We start from the raw sequence: 15,928 nt of genomic DNA, 5'->3' as shown, positions 1-15,928 counted from the left end.
AGGAACTATACATGTGTCAAAGTGTATCTGAGTGGTCAATGGTTAACTTCTAGTTATTACTTAAAGATAAATTTACATATAAAAGTAAAGGATATTTTAACTGCAACAAATAATGGTACAGATGGAGGGCCTTCTTATTAAAAACATAATGATCTACATATGTAATGTTTTATGAAACTGTAAAAAAACATTTTGAAAACAGAATAATTTAGTTTGGCATAAACTTTGAATACTTCATTCAATAAAAGTGAAAATTGTCTTCCCTGATGCAGTCTGAACAAGCTTAGCGGGGACGAAACTTAACCCACTTGCATTAAACCCCATTTTTTCACATAGCGCTGCTCATTCAAATATGCATGGCAAGGAATATTCTCTCATATCCAGCCTTGGTATCAATGGTTATGAAAGGCTTGTCTATTTTGAGCCATGCATTATCTATCAGGCAGGTTTTGAAGTGGAGCCCTTGAATGTCAAATAACAATCACATGTCATTCAGGTGGAAGTGCTTGTATCATTGCTAGGCAACATCGCATACTCTCTTAATACATGTTTCATTGTCTAGTTTATTACAGCTTGCCTCTAAGGCCATTCTTACTTATTCTTTTCATTCTTCAAAACCTTTTTAGAGCAGAGAAAACTCAAATATGCATTTGTATTTCTAATTCCTGCATGTCCCTTGTCCTTCCCTCTATAAAGACCCCCTCCCCTTCCCTCAAAAAATTATTATCTTGTTTATCAGAATTTTTTTTTCTGTTATACTATTCCACAATGACTCTGCCAACAGATTTAAAGTAAAAAATATAGCAGTAATTTTAACTAAAGATAGAATACATAACTGAGTTACTTTCCCATGTTAAAAGTCAGGTAGTATGATTTCTTTATGTATTGACATAGCAATATTTAAACATTATTTTAAATGAAACACAATATCATTTCGTTTGTATATGTCCTTTGATCCTGTTGCAGAAGCTGTTGTAATCATTAATTCTGCATAGTTGTTTGCTAGTTGTGTTGGTTTTGTTTTGTTTGCATGTGTTTGTTGATGTTGTGGATGTCAATTTATATAAACGGAACCCAGAATTTCATAAATATTATTTTGATGTTTACATAAATTTTGACGTTGTATGCCCTCTTTTGAGGGGACGTATTATGGGAACACCCTTGGTGGATGGGCAGGCAGATAGATTTGCGAGCTTATTTCCACTCTCAAAGTCATACACTGTTCATGGAATCTGTACCAGATTTTCTGCAAATGTTTGTGGAAAAAAAATGAAGGCCATGTTGGATAATCTGCGAAAACTAACCGGGCACTTATACCGTAATTACTCTATGTTTTCGGACATATAATTATTTATTTTCGTGTCCGAAAACTTAGATACGAAAAATATTCACAAAATACAGTTGTCCGAAAACTTAAGAGTCGAAAATTGAAGTGTCCGAAAATAGCGTCAATTGTATCAACGACTACCGGTAATAGCACGCACTTGTAAAATACCATGCCGTATAGTATACATTACAGTTATATATGTTTGCACTGCATTTTAAATAATTTTAAATGCTTAATTTATTTGACAGAAAGTTACTACAAGGTTGTACTTTGACCATCGAGTTCAAAGATGAGCATGTGATGTACCGATACTCGCTAGTATCATTCCCGATATGTGTTGTCTATCACCTTTCATTGTTCGTAAAACATACAATAAGGTGCATCACACTTTGAAGCGTTTAGTATTTGTCACAGTTATTTTACTGAGAAGGGGTAGTACCATTGCGGTAGAAAATTGAACTGTTAATTGGCACTACCCCTGGTAATTTTCATAACGCTGATGCTATCGGGCGAAACCATTGTTTTATACCGGTTTACAAGGTTATTTACCCAATAACGCAAATGTAATGGTCCGTTGCCCTCAGGCATGCACCTCCCATGTTTTATGATGTTAATCCATTGTAAAACGCCATGATCGAAGTGTCATTAGTTATCGAAAACAGGACCGAAATTTGGTAAAATAGAGCTGTAAAATATACTGTCCGAAAACTTAGAGACATTTATTATGGACAAAAACTCGTCTGTCCGAAAATTAAGAGTCACGAAAAATAATTATTTGTGCTAAAAAAAGGGGTGTCCGAAAACTTAGAGTGTCCGAAAACATAGAGTAATTACAGTATGTTATTTTCCTTGTTTATTAAAAAAATGCAAAATGTGCTGTTTCAGCTCTTCAGTGTCTGATTCATCTTAAAACATTTTAGATATAGAATGACAGTCAAGTTTAATAACCTGTCAAAACAAATCCATGGGGTCCATTTGTTATCACATGTTTATACTTTTGTCCTTATGGCTCGCAGCCTGGCTAGCGAAGTGGTGGTTACACTCGCTTCTCACCTAGGTGATCCAGGTTCAATTCCTGATTCCAGCAGTATGTGAGTTTGGTTGGAGGTCACCAAACCTTACAGGTGGGGTTTCCTCTGGGTACTACATCTTCCCCCCACAACACAAGACCACACTGAAATTGAAAAATCTTGCAGTAACAACGAAATAGCTGGAAATTGCAGCTTTAATCCAACTTTGTCCCAACTTTTGTGACTTTAGTAAGTTAATTTGGTAGAAGTACTGGGGCACACTCTGGGTCCACAAACTAATGTAGCCTCTGGCTTGGAAAGGACCTCATAAATTCCAAAATAAATGTACACACATTTCCTCCAGGACCTTGTTTTCATTATACCCCCACAAACGAAGTTTAGGGGGGTATATAGGAGTGAGCTTGTCGGTCTGTCTGTCTGTCGGTCGGTCCGTCCGTACTAAGTGTCCGCTCTTTAATTCAAGTAGTTTTCATCCGATCTTCACCAAACTCGGTCAGATGTTGTATCTAGATGATGTCTAGGTCAAGTTCGAATATGGGTCATGCCGGGTTAAAAACTAGGTCATGGGGTCACTTAGTGCGTTTTGAACATTGAGCATGTTGTCCGCTCTCTAATTCAAGTAGTTTTCATCCAATCTTCACCAAACTTGGTCAGAAGTTGTATCTCGATGATGTCTAGGCCAAGTTCGAAATGGGTCATGCCAGGTTAAAAACTAGGTCACGGGGTCACTTAGAGCGTTTTAAACATTGAGCATGTTGTCCGCTCTCTAATTCAAGTAGGTTTCATCCAATCTTCACTAAACTTGGTCAGAAGTTGTATCTAGATGATGTCTAAGCCAAGTTCGAACATTGGTCATGGCAGGTCAAAAACTAGGTCACAGGGTCACTTAGTGCGTTTTAAACATTGCGCATGGTGTCCTTTCTCTAATTCAAGTAGTTTACATCTGATCTTCACCACACTTGGTCAGAAGTTGTATCTAGATGATGTGAAGGTCAAGTTCGAACATGGGCCATGCGGGGTCAAAAACTAGGTCACAGGGTCACTTAGTGCATTTTAAAAATTTAGCATGGTGTCCTCTGTTTTTTGTGAAGACAACATGCAAAATATTCTGTGTCAATGTGGCATGTGGAGGTATTTGTAACGTCTGTGACAAAGCTCTAGTTGATTTAGTTTTAGCTTTTCATGCAGTTTAAAGCTTTTTCATGTTTTCACAAAACATTTATGGAATCAGAACACTGCCGTAAGTAAAAAGAGGATGATTTGTATGTTTTAACAACAGCACACACCTTTCATTTGACATTTAGCAAAGGGGCTGAACTCCATCACTTTAATTGTTAGTTGCAGTAAGGGAAGTAACTATTGCCACTAGCTGTTCACATGTATCTCAGGAAAAAGGAAAAACTTACAAGAAATATTTTACGCAATCATTTTTCCTCGTACTGACTAAAAGTATGTGGGTTGTAAAGAAATGCCAACCACATGTATTTAAAAAGTTTGGAAGTTAACATAAATAATAGGAATAAAGCCATACATGCCATAATTTTTCAGACCAATTCCGGGACATTGAGTTAAATTGTCCGGGACTTTTGCCGATTTTCGGGGACATGTATAAAATGTAGCGATATTTATAGACATATGCATTTTTGGTACGCTTTTTTATGTTTCGCATCGTTAATTGCAAAAGTTCGAAGCCTATCCGAAATACACTTGATCTATTAACGTCAAATTAAACATTACTACTTCCGTTACTAGATACAAGCCACGTGTTTTCAGTGTAAGCGTTCTAAACATAGATGGTGACGTCACTGCGTTATTGTTATTAAGACCGGTGTGTAACGCGTAGTTGTTGATACGCCTTTATTCATTTATAACATTTATATAATAAAAAAAAACAACAATTCAGTACCGTAAGTGAGGATGACATTTTTATATTCTTACTGTTTTACTCAACTTCTTTGTCGGTTAAACGTGCGAACATAAACTGCTTTTAATTTTTTACTCAGCGATGTTGGAACTCAGATGTGTGAACAACTATCCTTTGCCCTTACGCAGCGGGAAATAATGACGTAGTAGATTAAAGTCAATTAACAACCACATTAAACAATGCCGCCTTTTCGGTTTGACCGCGAACGTGAGACAATCGATTTGATAACAGGACCCCTGTTAATTGATCGATTTTGACACGTAGCGTAGTCTGCCTATTCGGGTAGGCATTGTCATGGAGACGCTGCAGATATACACAGATTCGAGGTGCAGTTAAGCCTAAGATAAGGTACATGTATACATGGATTTTGTAAATTCCGGGACATTTGACAGATTTCCGGGACAGCGGGACAAGTTCTTCATTTCCGGGACTGTCCCGGACAATCCGGGACGTATGGCATGTATGATAAAGCTTATTATAAAAGGTCTATTTTCTGTCGGGAAACCATTTGATACAGTTTTGGTTCCCTTATGAACATTAGTTTTCACATTAAATGTTTGCATAAATTGTTTCCATTCCTATAATAATAATACTGATAGTTGTATTACTAAACAGTATAAAGAGCTGATTGATATAAAGATGGAGTGATTTTTTTTTAAGTGTTCAGGTTTAAGCGAGCTACCTTTACTAAGTTATAAAATTAATGAGTGATTTGTTGAAAATCTTCCAGTTTTGACCGACATTCAACCCTTGGTTGGTGACTGGAGCCTTGGGGCTATGAAATTATTGTGAAAAGGACAGTATCTGACTGATCATTGTAGTGATGGATGTAAGATAAAAACTGAATGAAAACTTACGCCAAATCTATACCATTTTTTAATGAAAATTATGCCCAATGTATAGAATTGCATTAACAATTAGGCCAAATCTTGAATAAATTATTTGAAGTATTCAACATTATGTATTGTTTAAAAGAAAATACATTTATTTTGCCAAGGTGTTTTGTCTTTCACAGGACTTCTGCATTTATTGATGATAAATATAGGATAAACAAAGTTTATTTAAAAATGATCAAAGGTCAATTTTAAGTTAATTGGTTAAATGATAGATAATGAACGCAACAATAATAGATAATGAGCGCAACATTTACATGTAAAATGTATTATGTTTTATATTTGGTTCATTTATTACAAAGTTACATACAGGATGCAAATTTGTCTATTAGAAAAAAAAAAGTTTGATTTTGGCAAATAGTCAACCCGTGACCCCAGATCTTGAAAAAATAGGCTTAATTCATTTTAATTAATTAGGCTTTAAGTGTCATACCAGATTAGCCTGTGCAGTCTGCACAGTGTTATCAAGGACAACAGTTTCTGACAACACTGGATTTTTGTTCTGAAAAGTTTTCCCATAAAATTCATTGTGTATGGCAACTAATGGTAATATGGCCATAAGTACTCCCTTCAGAGTGAGTCTGTGTTAGTCTGTGCACTGGTACATGTAACAAATGCACAGTCATTAGTTCAATTAACTTGCTTAATTAAATTAGGGAGGCCGACAGAACTGGTGTTGCCTGTTGGTGTTTAGGCATACATTTGCATTTTATAATTGAGCCTTACTCTGAGGTAACAGAGTATAATGCATTTGCATTAAGTATCTCCCAGATTAATCTATGCAGTCCTCACAAATCACACTTTCTCTTTTTATGATTGTTTTTTTTTGGTTTTAAGAAACTCTTCTAAACGAAAATACAGTATAAGCGGAAAGTATTGTCCCTGATTGGCCTGTGTGGACTGCACAAGCTCATCTTGGTTGACACTTTACGCAAATACAATCTGGGACTTCACTTTGCCCGCATGTTTTAAGCCCCATTTTCCCAGATCAAGGCTTAATTGGAAGCTATCACAGCCTTATGTCAGTTGCATACCAGTAAAATAATGTAGAGGATCTAGAAACAAAAATAAGTTTATTGTAGTGTTACTTCCATCAGTATGATTGGCAATAAGCACTCAATAATGTTTACACTAAATACAAAATGGCCAAACTCTGAGATATGTATGTGTTATTTTATGGCTAATAATCAATATCTGTTTTTACTGGTGGGTTGTAAAAGAGACTGAACCGTCCTGGAGGATATAGCAATCTGGCGTTCACTGTACAACTGTTGTGTCCACTTTGTATTTGTATATAAGATACAACAGTTATACACTGAACTCTCGAAATATAGGCTACATCATTTCCAAGTATTAATATTTCTCCATTTCTACTCACTAATGGATTGATTAGGTTGCATTTCCAGACAGCGTAACTTGAAACTGAAGGCTCTGGGGCTTAGTTGAATGACTGGCAAAAATAAATAACATTGCAAATAATAAGCAAGTCTAGACAGTGTTGCTAATAAGTTCATTCCTGTTTATTTTAGCTCAATTCACTGAAAGTCTAAGGCTTATAGAAACATTCGAGTCTGTTTTCTGGGTAGAACCAACCCCTGCGAAATGTTGTTCTGCAGTTCACGAATAATTCGTGAACAGTTCATGAACTGTTCGTGAACTGAATTCATGAATTGTTCACGAATAGTTCGTGAACAGAAAATGAGCCACGTCTGTGAAAAGTTCTTGAAATTTTAGTTCATGAACTGTTCATGAACACTAATGGCATGAAGTGTTCATGAAATATTCTTGAAACCTAATGGCATGAAGTGTTCATGAACTATTCTTGAACCCGTGTGGCATGAAGTGTTCATGAACTATTCTTGAACCATTATGGCATGAAATGTTCATGAACTATTCATGAACATCAATGGCATGAAATGTTCTTGAACAGTTCATGAACAACACAATTCTTGAAAAATTCTTCAGGTTTTTGCTGTTCACGAACAGTTCATGAACATTTTCCTTCTATTTTTCAATGGCTCATTTTCTGTTCACGAACTGTAAGTGAATAGTTCATGAACCATAGTTCTTTAAGAGTTCATGAACTGAGGTGGCATGAAGTGTTCATGAACTATTCATGAACAAGAATTTGTTAATTTATGCAAAGGTTATCATAAGTGTTACTAAAGCTCAACAAACAGGTCAGGGTAAGAAGAAACAAGTCTTGTATTAGCACTTAACATACTGATAGCAACATATAACAATAGTTTAAATATAACACTAATAACTGAGATACAAGTGGTTTGATAATACTCTTTAAATTTCATAATACAACTTTGCACTATATGTTCATGAATAATTCATGTATTGAAAAAGACTATGAATAGTCTCATTTTCAGTTCAAGAATCATTTACTAATCAATGGTTTCCCTGAAATGGTTACACTTACAGTGCCAAAGAACTTGAAATGGAACCAATGGCTGATCAGTTCAGTCGGTAATTTATTAAAGACTTACATTTTCAAATATAACATAAACCATGTGCCTTCCGTTTCAACTTCCTGTGCACACAATATTCTTTCTTTGTAAAAACAGCAATGCAATGTACATTGAGTTCTTGATATTATCTTTAACTGTTCTTGAAATAAGATGTCCTTAAAAGGTTCTTAAACTTGTCTTTTAAGTCTTCCAAGAACAATGACAGATCCTTTTAAGAACATATTGGATTCTTAAAAAGTCCATCATACGTTCAAAAACATTGTGTAGACCTGTTTAAGAACATCAGAAGGAAACATGTTGTTCAAAAAAGCTCTTAACGTGTTCAAGAATAGTTTAAGAATAATTCAAGAACAGGAAAGGTCCTTAAAAAGTTATTGAAGTGTTCCTGAAGGCAGTTCTTGAACAGTTCTTTTACAAATGTTCTTAAAATTCTCTAGAACAGGTCAAGAACACTAACTTACAGTGGTGAAAGTACTATGCATATTCATACTAACTTCACAGGTTTCACAAATCTACAAGATTTGTATGCTAGACATTTCAATATTACTTTCAAAAATATGTATGAAACATCTAGCACAAAGGAATTCATGAATTATTCATGATGGATCCTTAAAGTCTGTCTCAGAAAAGTCATTAGAAATACTTGTGCATGAAATGTTCATCACTAAGTATTTATGGTTAGATGAAGAACTGTTCATGAACTTTGAAATGTTCAACAATAATTCATAAACAGTTCATGAACATGTCTTAAGAACAGTTCATGTCCAAAAGTTCATGAACCAAGCTAAGGAACTTTTTCAGAACCGTTCATGAACAGTTCTTGATTGGCTTGAAGTGTTCATGAAATCATGAACAACATTTCGCCGGGGAATCCTTGGTGTAGTAAGAGATCATTGGATCAGACTAAGGGGACAAACCTGCAACATAGTGATTGCTAGGTGGACACTAATTATTGTGTTATGCAACAGCAACATTATTAAAGATTCTAAGCTTCCTTCGAAAAAAAATTCATCAATAGGATGCAGATTTATTGAAATTATTTTACAAAGACAATGGCAGTGGCATTTGTAAACACCAAAATTTGATGACGGATAAAGAATTAAAGGAATTTCCCTGTTGCTCTCCAATGTCAGATGATTATTATATCTGTGTTAAATCATTGGCACCTTTTGAGTGTCATCCTTTTAAATTTTGTCTATAGCTTCTACATTCTACATTAAAATTCTTAAGTGGTATAAAAGGTGTTTCCTTAGAGATTTAAATTCTTGAAATTCTGGGGGAAATATGCTTCAAATATTGAACTGTTTCCCAAACATTGGCATCCATTCAAATACATTTCCTCCTGTAAGAATCTTTTTTATCACAGTTGGTTGGAAGTCAGGAAATATTTACAGATTCTGTTATTACCCCGGAGAAAATTGATGTTTGATGTTTATTGAGAGGAGAAAAATATAGTAGAAGCACGGAATCATGGTTACTTTTTATGGTCTTTTGAGATCAGAAAATAATTAAGTCCTAAATTGTATGTGGAATTTCATATTCTTTTGAAAATTGTTATTTTCCGGTGTTGTTCTATTTTGGTTTCCTATTTAAGAAATTGAAATATTACTGATCTAGGCAAATAATTGTATATTTTATAGCGCAGGCATTGGTGTTTGCTGTACGCAGATTAATGCTTTAGTTATAGAATGATAAATTTCCTGTTCCAAATTCCAATGCTGATTTAAGCTCGAGTGTGAATTACAAGCAATGTTTTATTCGGGTTCAGAGGTCCGTAGAAGTCGCACTCTGAGAAAAGTGGGCTTAATGCATGAGCATAAAGTATTGTCTAGATTTGCCTGTGCAGTCACAACAGGTTATCTGGGAGGACACACTCCAGCCTGTGCAGTCACAACAGGTTATCTGGGAGGACACACTCCAGCCTGTGCAGTCACAACAGGTTATATGGGAGGACACACTCCTGTGCAGTCACAACAGGTTATCTGGGAGGACACACTCCTGTGCAGTCACAACAGGTTATCTGGGAGGACACACTCCGTTTAGCCTGTGCAGTCACAACAGGTTATCTGGGAGGACACACTCCGTTTAGCCTGTGCAGTCACAACAGGTTATCTGGGAGGACACACTCCGTTTTTATGAAATTTTGGTTTAAAAGAAGTCTCTAATGAAGTGTCATCCCGCATTAATCTTTGACCACTCTCAATGCACATCAATTAAGCCTGGTTTTCCCAGAGGGGCTCATATGGTTACATAGTAAATACAGATAGGCCTTGATAGTATTGCTCAACAAGACTGTCCATGAATTTTCCAGGGTAGACAATTTCTCCCTAACCCTTTTCCACTCAGAAGCAAAGTGAAAATGGCTATGTGCAAACAGCATAAAACCAAAACAGCCTGTGAGTAAATGACAGTAACTCCAGTCTGTTCAAGTTTTATGCTGTTTGCTACTCATCAGTATCTAAGGGTTTGAAATGATGCCTTTAAAACTTGAATCTAGTAAGAAAGGTCTTTAAATAAATTTAACTTTCTGAGGGACTACACATGCATCACAATAGGTATCTAAGTGGTAAAGGGTTAATCATTGAAGATTCTGTATAATGACTGCCATATGGGTCAGCAGTTACCAGGTGATAGATGTTCAAAGACCCAAAGGGTTTGATAGCCTGGCTTCTACATGTAATGATTATCTTAGCATTGATCAGAATGCCAGTGGAAAACACAATTCTCTGGGACTCTAATGTCCATTGAGATAGGGTGATGTTATCTTAGGATGTTGGTTAATGGACCAAATGTTGAAATATGGTTATCAGTTGCGGGTTGTTGATGAATCAGTTTTGGGATCCTGATAGGGTGGTTGTGATTGGCTAGAGGGGGGTGGGACAGGGGTTAGGGGAGAGGGGTGAGGGAGCATTGTGTAGAACAATAGTATCAATAATGCTAATTAATTTGGTGGCCCTGAAAAATGAGTTCAGGGTCTAATAGAATCTCAAATGGTCCTCTTTCAAGTTTTGTTCAACAGCAACAACAACAAACAAAATAACATATAAATATAAACTTTGGATAAACATTATTGAATATAATTGTAAAAATAACTTTATTACATAGTTATTACGTATGGATGACTGATGCTCTTTAAATGTCATTAGTTTTGGATATTAATCAGGTACTTAAATTTTCATAATTTAGTAATTGCATGACTTAAATTGTATAGGTTTGTTTAATAAACAGTGAATAATTTGGCAGTTACTATTTTTGAGTTGAACGTGTAATTATTGGAACATTTAAATCACAAATTAAACAAGTTCACATCAAGTGCTATAGATTTAAGTGCGCGAACAAACATGCTTGGATTAACATGACCTTGTGTTACAACTTACAACTGACATTATTGGCCACTGTCATTTTGTTATTATTAATTAGTTGTTATTAGACTGGCCTCCGGCTTAAGCATTAAAAGACCACAAACAGTTAAGAAAATATTAAAATATTGGAGACTAAAATAATAATTATTGTTAGCAAATAATTAAGGTTAAAACCTGTTAAGGTTTTATGCTGTTTGCTGCTCATCAGTAACTAAGGTTTGGAAATGAAGCCTTTAAAACTTGAATTTAGTAAGAAAGGTTTATTTATAATGTACTTTTCTAAAGAACTACAAATGTGTCAAAATACATATCTAAGGGGTAAAGGGTTGACCGGAATTTTCACACATTCGTGTGTCAGGTTTAGAGGGGTACCACTGTATTTGTTATGTTAATAATTCTACCAGTTTAGTTCAATTTTAGGGTGTACTTTAATTTCGTATGGATAATGACCTAAGGAATGTGTATGGGGTTGAGACAATAACAGTTTAAGTTTGGGCACAAAGCACTTAATAATTAAAGAAGTGTGAGATAAAACTTTGGACAGACCTTTACAGTTCTTAATAATTATGTAACATTTTGGTCTGCTGGTCAAAACAATAAGACCATTAATTTTGTATCTATCCCCATGCATTATAGATACTTAAAAGCAAATGTAATTATGGGTCATGGCAAAACTACTGCTATAAATGGCTCGTTTCACATCGTTGAATAAAACTATGTGACCGTAAACCTTTTATTGTCACCATATTTTTAACAGGCTGAACGCGAAGGTTTCAATGTTCATTTTCCCATTAATTTGCAAACTTTGCTGAATATGTCAGGTCATAAAAGCTCTCAAGCAGTTTACAAAAAAGAGATTTAGCTCAATTAGCTGTGTTGTACATTTGATGGGTCAGTCTTATTTTTTTGTGAATTTTAAAAGGGCTTCATATTCAGTTCTCCATGGAAGTGAATGAAGCAAACAATTTTGTTATGTTGGCCTAACTGATTGTGAAGAGTATAATGGAGAGACCAGTCTAAGTGTACAGTACATAGATCATATTGCTTGAAAGGTGTGTGCTGATTCTTGTCTAGTGAACCAGTCAGATAACTACAGTGTACCAGTCAGCCTACATGTAAACATCTGGGTTGGAAATAATAATGCTGGCTGCTAGAGTTAGCAATACAAATAATTAGCAAAGGAATTAGTTTGGCTATTTACTACTGGGGCATATCTCATTCACCAATTATTTGTGTACATACTTCAGGATTAATCACTGGAATATTGAGTGTTTATGGCACGGTTCAAGAGAAACAAGATTGACTGATTTTTGCAAAGTTTTTCGAAAATAACTGGTGAAAGTATACATGTAATATTACAACCCATTGTAGAATTATACACTGTGGACTTAAAATAGCAAACAAATACAAGCATGCCCAAAGGCATATGTGGAGTAAATTAAATAAATACATTAAGTTTCGGATAATTTCTTTTGCATTCAGTGGGGGTCAAAAAGGTCAAACACAACAATACAAGTGTTATGAGAATTTTTTTCAGTGTAAAAGTTTTGCAAACTGAGCGTATAATCTCATTTGAAGAAATTGTAAAAAAAAACGGATTTTTTTTTTTTCAAGTGTATCAGTTACCTACAAAGGGAAAAGATATAAACTAGCAAACACAAATAAATATATAAAACCGGATATTTGGAAAAATTGTTCAGTAACCAGTGTACCAAGGGAAATAGTCACATCCTAACAAAAATGACTGTTGTTGAACGCAGCTTCCTGGTGAGCTTCATGGTGGACGCGCGAGGCGGGGCGATGAGGGGAACGCGCCACAGCGGGGTGCGGATAGTGATCCCGCCAGGCAAGGCGGCTGCGCCCACACGTGTCCTGTGCCGTCTGATCAAAAAGGAGAAGCTGTTGCACCTGCCGGTTCTGAACGAGGGAGAGGCTTTCGCAAACAGGATCATAGAGATGGGGCCGCAGGGAACCAAATTCCTAGGGTGAGTTGTAGACATTTTGTATTATTTGTTTACTGCAGTTGCACGTTGTCAGCTCAGATACTACTTTAAAGTACCCAAGGTACTCTTATGCATGCTACAAAGTATTCAGGATACAGAAAATATACCTGGGAATATGCTTGGGTATCTTTAAGTATATTTTCTGTAACCGGGGTAAATTGTTGTATGACTAAGAGTACCGGGGTTACATGTGAGTAATACCTGGCAATGAGCATTTAGCATTTGCGCTTGCATTTAGTACTTGCAGGAAACCAAATTCATTCAAATTCTTGAAGTGTGGTCCCATGCATTTAGCCCAGTTTTTCCAGACCATTTCTCAAATGTTCATAAATGAATTATTGTCTGCTGGTTTAAGTAAGATTATAATTGTGTTGTATTTCATCATATTCATGTGAGCAAAAGCTGAAATTGTGTCAGTTTTGCAGAACACATATCTTTTTACCTTTAAAATCACTTAATATGTTTCAAGATTAATGATTTGCCTGATCATCCTTCATTCTTCAAAACTTATGTTTCTCACTGTGCCATTAGTGAAACAAGTCAGTATTTTCTTTGAGTATTTGTGTACTCAGTTAAATAGTTTTCCTCATTGAATTTCCTAGATTGTCTTGAAGATTATACATTATATTTACTCAAGTTTGTTATACATTTTCTGATGCATAATAACCATATTCTGTTTGCATTTATTCCCCTACCACATTTTGGTATTCTTGAAACTTGCAAACTTGCCAAGAACCATGATATTGGTGTACATGAGGAGTAGAGGAGATATAGATAACTACATAATTGACTTGTTTGTTTTTGAAGGTGTGCTTAACTGCACTGCTCAGGTGATAACGAAATAATGCTTATTCGGCACAATGTAATTCATTTATATGAAATTTTGATACTATTGTTGTTAATATAGCTAGGGAAGATGATAAAAGCATGTTATTTCATGATTTAATGTAAATATGACTATGCTGGTATTTGATCTGCACACCGTATCATCAGTTACATAATGATAACACTGAACCAGCTGTAACTGATAGCTGGTTTGCTGGTTCACATTTCTAGGGCATCTCAATCAATTGTTATAATTTGTCTGACTTTCCCATGAGACCTTTCCAAGTGGTAATTCCCTAATTTACTTCAACTATTTCCCTATTCCCTTAATCACCAATTACCAATTTCATGCAAAGCTCCAATTCTGTATTTTTCAAATCTGAGATTCCCTAAGTCTGCATTTCATTAATGTGCAGATATCATGTATACAACTTTTTTTTATACCAATACATTGTAACAAACTTATCAATCTTGGCCATCTTATGGATGTTTTCTTATCATCTAACTGCCAATATTGACAAGATCTTTGCCATACACTGTGCATATATCAGAGTTTATTTTCAGGTCCTACTTGCCTCTTCAGGAGGTCTTTTTAGCCCGACCTGCCTTACACTTATCTTTCCAAACACTTATATGCAAGCTACTTATATTGATTTATATTGAGTCTGTGTGTAAGCTAATATTTTTGGACAATCAGCGCTTTTTAACTGTAACTCGTCTTAAATCGAAACATGAGATTGTTTGCTGACGTTTTTTGGATATTTTCAGTTTAGGAATATGACAATCCCAGTCATGACTCAGAATTGAGCATGAACAACAAAATAATGTAGACACATTCTGTACAGATAAGTACTTATACTTTTGATTGATAAATGTAGACAATAAGTTGCATTTTTATCAGCTGTCATTGTGATAGCCTCTAAGGACAGGGCTAAGGTCACAATTGAGCGGTTAGTATTGACCAGCCAGTTATTAAGATTTGCTGCAGATAATGATGTAGACATGTGACAAGTAAATGGATAGTCTGTATGAGAAATATTCATCGTTCAATGACTATTAAGGTCTTACTGACACCTGATAATTGTATTCTAATTTATGTACATGTATCTGGAATGATTGATGTTCATTAAGTCAACACATTACTTTTACAATGCAGTCTTCAGTAATAAAATTAAAACCCTTTCCTGCTCAGAAGCAAAGTGAAAATCTCTTTATGCAACCAGCATAAAACCAGAAAAGCCTGTAAGTATCCTGAAACTTTCAGTTTGTTCAGGTTGTATGCTGTTTGCTGCTCATCAGTGTCTAAGGATTGGAAATGAAGCCTTTAAGACTTAAATCTAGTTAGGTCTTAAATTTAATTGGATTTTTTAAGGGACTTCAAACAGTTGAGTATCTCAGTGGTACAGGATTAATTTAGAAGTTGCGCTGTCGGTCCACTAGCTAAATCAACTTCACTGAACAGCAATACAGGCGACCAACATTTGTGTCTATTTAATTTCCCTGTTATCTGTACCAGTAAAATATTGTTAAGTGTTTCAAAACAACATGGACAACATCCAAGTCAAGTTCTTTCTTTTTAAAAGATGAAATTATGAAAGAGGCAATGGTATCAATGCTTTTGTCAGACTAAAACTCCGACATTTTCTGCTTACAGTAAAATAAGTGCAAGGAGTTCTAATTTAAATTAAGTCATGTTAATGTTAAAATTCATGTAATTTTCATTTAACCTGTGAAGTTGTATCACTGGTCCTAGCCCACAATGTTAGTCTTCTACTGGAGTGTATGTATTCATTATGATGGAGGAAGCCAGCTTTAACTCCTGAGCTGTTTGGTATGCAAGGTATGGACAGCTGTTACCAGTGTGCAGCCAAGAGAATTCATAAAATAGGCATTACTCAGATGGGCTGTATATGTCATTTGTCTTCTTGTGCATATTATCTATCAAGTAAAGAAAACGGTATGAGCCTATGCCTTAGCCTTCATGTCAAATTGAACTTAGTAAGATTTACCTTTTTTGCACCCTAATTTGTGACAAGGTGCACTTATTGATTATTGGTGTGGCTTATCAAATCCACGCAGAGCCTTT

General features: G+C 35.3%; 1 protein-coding gene across 8 annotated transcripts in view; it reads left to right on the top strand.

Moving 5' to 3' along the window:
- The window catches only part of LOC127868048 (ankyrin-2-like), a 211,708-nt gene that overhangs the window by 83,097 nt on the left and 112,683 nt on the right, over nucleotides 1-15,928 (top strand). For all 8 annotated transcript variants that reach the window (XM_052409624.1, XM_052409621.1, XM_052409619.1 and 5 more), the window contains one exon: nucleotides 12,775-12,999. In XM_052409624.1, the coding sequence (XP_052265584.1) occupies nucleotides 12,775-12,999 (225 nt within the window). The remainder of the gene's footprint in view (nucleotides 1-12,774; nucleotides 13,000-15,928) is intronic.

The sequence above is a fragment of the Dreissena polymorpha genome, chromosome 2 (genome assembly GCF_020536995.1).
Source record: "Dreissena polymorpha isolate Duluth1 chromosome 2, UMN_Dpol_1.0, whole genome shotgun sequence".
Classification (NCBI taxonomy): Eukaryota; Metazoa; Mollusca; class Bivalvia; order Myida; family Dreissenidae; genus Dreissena; species Dreissena polymorpha.
The sequence above is the reverse complement of the archived record's forward strand: the minus strand, read 5'-3'. Positions and strand labels throughout refer to the sequence as shown.